This window comes from Microtus ochrogaster, chromosome 5 (assembly GCF_000317375.1).
Source record: "Microtus ochrogaster isolate Prairie Vole_2 chromosome 5, MicOch1.0, whole genome shotgun sequence".
NCBI lineage: Eukaryota > Metazoa > Chordata > Mammalia > Rodentia > Cricetidae > Microtus > Microtus ochrogaster.
Genome location: NC_022012.1, coordinates 61493697 through 61501153, shown reverse-complemented (window position 1 = coordinate 61501153; position 7457 = coordinate 61493697). Strand labels below are relative to the sequence as shown.

The following is a 7457-nucleotide window of genomic DNA, read 5'->3' as shown; positions in this document are numbered from 1 at the left end:
AAAAACCGTGGTTGGTGCAGAATGAGTTGGAGGCAGCCAGTGTGGGTCTGCACTTTCCACAGCTGCCCTTGCAGATGAATGAGGTCTGCAGGGACTCCAGGTCCTTCCTGCTGTAACAAAGGAAATGCAGAATAGAAATTGCACGTGGGCTGAGGTTACGGCTCAGGGTAATATACAGCACCTAGCTATTATGTACAAGCTGCGGATTCTGTCCCCAGCATGCACGCAGACAGACAGACACAACACACACACTCACGCTCTCAAGCACACGCACAGATTATTGGTAGATGAACTCCGTTAATGTTGGTTTTTCTTTTCCTTCTTCTGTGTACGCAGAAAACTCTAGCTGGCCTGGAACACAAGAATGGTGAGCTCAAGCCAAAGAGCAGGAGACGATGGGGTCTCATGTCCAGGTCCACAAAGGGCTCCGACGAATGGGCCGACTTGGATGACTTAGATTTCAGTCCCTCTCTCACCAGGATAGATGTGAAGAACAAGAAGAGACAGAGCGATGACACCCTCGGCAGGCAAGTGTGCTGCTGTCCCTGGGAGCAGGCTGGCTCGGATCTGGGGCCACCAGGGTCTCTCTGATGATGTATCACGGTGCCTGTCTCCTGACTTAAACCACATTCTCTTGATTCAGGTTTGAAAGCATTCTGGACCTGAAGCCATCAGAGCCGGTGGGCACAGGAACCAGTGTCTCAACTCAGGCTTCCTCCCAGAGGAGAGACACGCCAACCCAGCGATCTGCAGCAAAGCAGCACTACTTGAAGCACTCTCGCTACTTGCCTGGTAACCGAGAGGGTGCCCGCGCCTGGCCTCTGGTCACCAATACCCGGTCTTTGTCCCCGGGATCGCATGTGTTTATAGGTTCTCTTCCAGAGAATTGAGATAAGAGAATCCTTGAAAGTTGTTAATTGGAGGGCTTGAGCCTGCAAGTTACAGCTGTCACCTGGGTGAGAGGCAGGGAAGCCAGTCTGCGAGACAGTCAGGAGTAAACCTCCAGATGCATTAAAGTGTTCCCTTGTGGTTGGGAGGGTGGTGAATCCAGGCCGGCTATCGGGGTTTTGACATTGCGGTCCTAGACGTCTAGACCGTTAGTTCCCGGGGGTGACGAGTATGGAGGGATCCAGGCGGAAGGAGGATGATAAAAGGGTGGTTGAGCCTCAGCTCTAAACAACAGCTGTAGAGCCTGGCATCGGCAAGGACATGGAGCATGGCAGAGGTTTGTCTTGAGGTCAGCTTCGAGGCTTCTCTGTTCTGTCCTGGGTGGCCTTGCGTGGGAAGAAGCAGCATTAATGAGGCTTGTTGGCACAGTGAAGTCAGCAGCAGCTAACATGGAGGGTGGTCCAGGCCGCGTGAGAAAGTGGAGCCTCAGACAACAGACACAAAAGGAAACCAAGGGCTGCAGAGCATGGGATGGGGGTGGGAAATGGAGAGAACTTGAGTGAGTGACAGACAAGAAGTCATCTGGGAAGAGGACAAAGGAGAATGTTTAGGAGTCCTGAGGGAGTCCTGCTGAGGGAGAGCAGCAGAAAGTCTAGACGTGGACTGATCTGTTAGTTGAGGCCTAAGAAAACTTCTCAGAGTACTCTCGAATGAGACAACGCGGTCCACGCAAAGATGGCCTCTTCCCTTCGCATCTGTCAGATGACATCATCATCAGTTTCTAGGGGGTTTTGCACCACAGAAGTTTCGTGTGTTCTGTATTTTATTTTTGAAATTTCGTGTAAGATTTATTTTACATTTCAAATGATCTTTACTGTGTCTGATCAAGGCATCTAACATCATGTCACAGGTTACTCATAAATAGCAAGAAACACACTAGGGTGACTGTAAGTGTCTTAATCACTGTGCTGTTGCTATGAAGAGACACCATGACCACAGCAGCTCTTATAAAGGAAAGCATTTAGTTGGGACTGCCTTGCAGTTTAGTCTATTGTCAGCATGGTGGCACATAGACAGACATGGTGCTAGAGAAGGAACTAGGAGGGTTCTTCATCCAGATCCATAGGCAGGAGGAAGAGAGGGGCACTGGGCCTGGCTTGTGCTTTTGAAACCAAAGCCCATTCCCAGTGACACACTTCCTCCAACAAAATCACACCTCTTAATCCCTCTCAAGTAGCAATAATCCCTAATGTCCAAGCAGTCAAATATATGAGCCTATGGGGGCCATTCCTCTTCAAACCACCGCAGCAAGGGTGCAGTAGAACCCCCAAACTGGACCACTCCATGGGTAGAAGGAACCGCTTATTTGGGGAAATTCAGATCTGCTGTGGCTATCTATTGGAAGTCAGAGAGACTAGCAAAAGTTGGGAAAGCCTTGCCAGTTTTAAGGGCAGCCGATAGCTGCGGGTGAGAGAGGCATGCAAGCCAAAATAACCTGGGAGCTAGTCTGGGGACTTTGATGTGTATTACAGTATGTATTAGTAGGGAACTAGGCACCCATTACTAGAGGTTGTCTACTGTATTGGGGGATAAGGAAATACTGGCTCTTCCTGACAAACAGAAACCCACTTCACATGTGTCAAAGGAATGCTGATTGGGGGCTTTTGTTATCAGTTGCAATCCTTCTATTTACCTAGTCAGAGTCCAGCCTGAGCTGAGCCAGACTGTAATCTACCTCATTGTCAGCTGTTCTGCCACCAGGGGTGGGGCTGCTTTGGACCTAACAGTGACAAAGTATCCACTCTCTCATGGAGTTACCATTAATTGTTTTTATGGCAAGAACAACAAAAATGTACACTTTCTGGAAAGCTTTCATATGTAGTTGAGTTTTGTTACCTGTGGTCCTCAGTTAATGGACTTTTAGAGTCATGGTGGGATAGCAGATCCTACTCTGGTCTCCGACTGTCACTTTCACATCCCTACTGTTTGTCCCTGTGCCCCCTGGCAACAACTGTAGGCTTGGTTTTTAGGGTTTTAGGTTTTGTTTTGTTTTTTCAATTATTTCTATATATTTATTTTGTAATCTCTGTATTTTTTAATTTTTTTTTTTATTTTTAGCTTCCCCATGCAATCTTTTTCTTTGTGTGTCAGCTTGTTTCCCGTGGGCTAAAATCCATGTCACAGCAGATGGCAAGACCCTATTCTTTTTAGGGCTAACTAATATTCCGTTGTGAGATGTACCACTGCTTCTGTCTGTCTGGTTTATTTTGCATTTTAAGTTCATTTTCTTCTCTACTAGGAATAAATATAAGAAATGGCGTGCTTCCAAATCCAGGCAAGGACTTTCCTCCATCAAACCCATGGTCCAGTTCTGGTTTGTCTGGAAAATCTTCAGGAACAGTTTCAGTAGTGAGCAAAATAACTTCAGGTTAGTAATGGTTATTACCTCCTGCGTGACCAGAAGCAAGTTCTCTGGATGCTGTAGGGTTGAGGGAAGGGCACATAGAGAACTGTGGGATGAGGCCTTTCTGGTCTAAAACATAGGCATCTCTTGGGCTTCCCTTCTTTTCTCTTGTTCCCTTTCTGGACAGTAACCCTGGGGTTCAGCTGTCCTCCAGGGAGATGAGAAGTAGAGCAGTCCCTGACCCAGGGGAAAGCCAAAAACAAGTTTAAAAACTTAGCAAATTTGACTCCTGACACCCTGGTGTACTTTGGGCACCTGGCCCTAAGGTCAATGTTGGTTTGGTCTTCTCTACGCCAACTGGACTTTCTAACTGGTAAGCCCGCCCTTCCCAGAGCATCGGAATCCCTTCTGATTGGAAGATGGACAGGTTATCAGTACCCACCCCCTGTTTGCATTTTAAAAAATAAAGTTCTCCATACTGATTATCCAGGTGCAATTTCCGCGTGCTGTTTCCCAGCCCTTGCTGAGAGCTAGCTCCTCTTCCACAGCACCTAGTACACCTAACCCTCCCCGCTCCCCTTCTTCCATTAGGTTCCACTTAGGAATACAGTGTCCAGGTTCCCATCATGCCACCTAAGAACACACTCAAGGCCCAGAGTCTAGCTAAGTCCTCCCTCTCACACACCACCCCATTCCCCCACCGTCCTACACTGCCGTGCACTGCTCCACACCATACATGTGTATTCATGTTGTGTGCACACAGGCACCAGGTCCTCTGCTGGAATCAGCATTTTAGGTTGAAGGGTGCGCCATCTTGGGCTTTAAAGATATTGTCAGATTGCACCCCAGCTAGGTGAAGGAGTTGTGCCTCATCCTTGGTGGCATTTGGTACCCAAGACTAAAGTGAGTCTTGATCTGATGTAAAATGGTGTCCTGTGTCTAAATTTGTGTGTCTTTAAGAATGAAGTTTGTTCCTCATTTGTTGGAAGGAGGCCACTTGTTCTTCCCGGCCACCCAGCTAGCTTAGACCCAAAATAATCACACAGAAACTGTATTAATTAAATCACTGCTTGACCCATTAGCTGTTGTAAGGAGCAACTTGTTCTTCCCGGCTGCCCAGAACTGAAATAATCACATAGAAACTGTATTCATGAAAACACTGCTTGGCCCATTAGCTCTAGTTTCTCATTGGCTAATTCTTACATCTTAATTTAACCCATTTCTATTCATCTGTATATCACCACGAGGTCGTGGCCTACCAGCAAAGTTTCAGCACATCTATATCCAGCAGTGGCTACATAGCATCTCTCTAACTCTGCCCTCCTCCTCCCATGCTATAGGCCAAGCCACTTCTTTATTCATTAACCAATAAAAGCAACACATAGACAGAAGGACCTCTCACACTGTTGTAATAGGAGTGGCAGGGCTGTGTCCCCAGCACCCCGGCCGCCTGCTAGCTTATGCCCCGAAATAATTACACGGACACTCTATTCTTTTAAACACTGCTTGGCCCATTAGCTCTAGCCCTTACTGGCTAATTCTGATATCCCAATCAACCCATCTCTAATAAACTGTGTCGCACCGGTCTTACCGGGAAAGATTCAGCATGTCTGACCTGGTGGCTTGCTTCATCGCGTGCGTCTTCCCAGGAGAGGGGAGCATGGCGTCTCTCCAGAGAGCAGAGCTGTCGAGTCTGAGCTCACTTCCTCTTCCTCCCAGCATTCTGTTCTGTTTACTCCTCCCACCTATGTTTTAACCTATCAGGGCCAAGCAGTTTCTTTATTGCTTAACCAATGAAATCAACAGATTGATATATGACACTCCCACATCACCACACCACTCGTGTTCATTGATTTTTTCCCCTCTTGGGGGGCAGTGAAGACTTGTTCAAATTCTCCTCTCGTTTTTCTTCCTATCTCCTTATTAACCAGTACTGCACACTGACTGTATCTGACCAACCTTCTATGTACACCCCAGGATATGTTCCCACTCTGCCTTAAGCAATTATTGAATGCCTTTTTTGCTGTCAAGACAATGCAACTGTACCATTACCACTTCCTCACAGGTGGAACTTGTGTCTGCTCAGCGGACAGTAATATCATTCTCCATCATCCCTGCATGCTTTTAAGTCATAATGGTCAGCTTTAGAAATATTCATTCGTCTGTCTGTATTAGCTGGTTACTTGCTATTTCACATTATACCATCAACCCCCTGGAATACAAAAGAGGGCAGCTTGTGGTCCGCCCTCACCCCACTCTCAGATGAAAACGATGTAAACAAGCCGATGGTACACACCTATAATCCCAGCACTTGGGAACCTAAGGCAGGAAGACTGCCCGTTTGGGGCCAGCCTGGGCTCTGTAGTGAGACTCTATGTCAGAAAAGAAAGGGAAAGGGAATGAGGGGAAGAGTAATGGCAGGTAGACATAAACAATGAATTTTTAGGACATTTTTATTAGGGGCCAATGCAATGGCTCAGCAGCTAACGGTTCTTACTGTGCAAGCCTGGAGCCCTGAGTTCAATTCCTGGAACCCATGTCCAGGTGGAAGGAGAGAACTAACTCCACAGGTGTCCTCTGGCCTCCAGGTGCTCACTACGGCATTCATACTGCCACACACAGCATACAGACACAATAATAATAAATCTAAATATATATGTATATATCTGTTCAAGACAGGGTTTCTCTGTGTACCAGCTCTGGCTGTCCTAGAACACACTTTGTAGACCAGGCTGGCCTCAAACTCACCGAGATCTATGCATCTCTGTCTCCCAAGTGTTGGAACTGAAGGCATGTACCACCACCACCCAGTTTAAAACTATTTTTATTGTTGGTTAGTTTTTCTAATTATCAACAGGATATTTGGTTTATATGTATAACCTAAACAAATAAGATTGCCTATGTGTATGATCAGTTAAGTGAATTATGATCAGCTGTACTTTATGTATAACTGACATAAAGGATATCCCATAGGATGGGGTAGAAAAAGAAAGTTTCAGAACAGGCTAAACCAATTCTTGTAGGGGAAACTCTGCCCAATGGGGGGCGTGTTCGCCTGGGGCTAATGTTTACATATAAATCTAGCAGTGTGAGCCCCTCCGCTCTCTTTTTTTTATATCTCCTGCTCATCGCTGGATCTCTGGTGTTGTAAGCTATTCCTTCATTAAAATTTGCTGTTTCATATTAAGCTAGCCTGGTTATTACACCGCCTACATTTTGGTGCCCAACATGGGGCACCACTCTGTTGAAATAGAAGCGGCTGGGCTGCGTCCCTGGCACCCAGCCGATGCAGCCCAGCCGCTTCTATTTCAACAAATTCTTTGGAAAACAACATGGAAATTATCAAATAGGTTCCTTGTTTAGTTTAACAGCCGCCTGCATAGATGCTGTGTAGGGGAAGGCTCTTCCTGTGCCTGTGCTGGCCTCTCTGACTGTGGTATGGCGGACTGTGTGGGGCTGGCCTCTCTGACTGTGGTATGGTGGACTGTGTGGGGCTGGCCTCTGACTGTGGTATGGTGGATTGTGTGGTGCTGGCCTCTGGCTGTGGTGTGGTGGATTGCGTTCTCAGAACTCTCCTCATTCTTCTCCCCCCCCCCCCGCCAAAAAATAAAAACAAACTGTTGTGCACTCTTGGTGTCGCCGAGTGTGTTTCTGTAGTAATGACTTTCCTTTCCACGCTTCAGTTGGCTCAGGCTCCACGAGTTCCAGCGGACTGACTGGAGGTTACATCCCTTCCTTCTTGAAAAAAGAAATCGGTTCTGTTATGCAGAGGGTACACCTGGCGCCCCTGGCCGACCCCTCCCCTGGTGAGTTACATTTGAAAACATCTGTAATGTCATCTAGTAGTTACCTAACAGCTGCCTTGTGCAGAAACAGTGTCAGTGACAGGAGTCAGGCAGCGCTCCCTGCCCGTCTGTAGACCACGTGTGAAATGAATAAATGTAAATACATATTTACATTTGCTTTTACATTACATAAATGTGTGTATATAATTATATATACTAAAGGCCATTGTTCATAAGTGCTAAGGAAAAAGCCAAAGACGGGGAGGAGGTTAGTGGACAAGCACTTGAGCATTGTGACTGGCATGGGATTCTTGAGTAGACAGGCTTTTGAGCATCTCAGGCTTAGCAAATCCAGGGAACAGTGGAGAGGCCCAAATACA

General features: G+C 46.9%; 1 protein-coding gene across 5 annotated transcripts in view; it reads left to right on the top strand.

The window, feature by feature from the left end:
* The window catches only part of Ick (intestinal cell kinase), a 62632-nt gene that overhangs the window by 54297 nt on the left and 878 nt on the right, over nt 1–7457 (top strand). For all 5 annotated transcript variants that reach the window (XM_026778971.1, XM_013346410.2, XM_026778970.1 and 2 more), the window contains 4 exons: nt 337–527; nt 644–792; nt 3188–3316; nt 6976–7098. In XM_026778971.1, coding sequence (XP_026634772.1) covers nt 337–527; nt 644–792; nt 3188–3316; nt 6976–7098 — 592 coding nt within the window. The remainder of the gene's footprint in view (nt 1–336; nt 528–643; nt 793–3187; nt 3317–6975; nt 7099–7457) is intronic.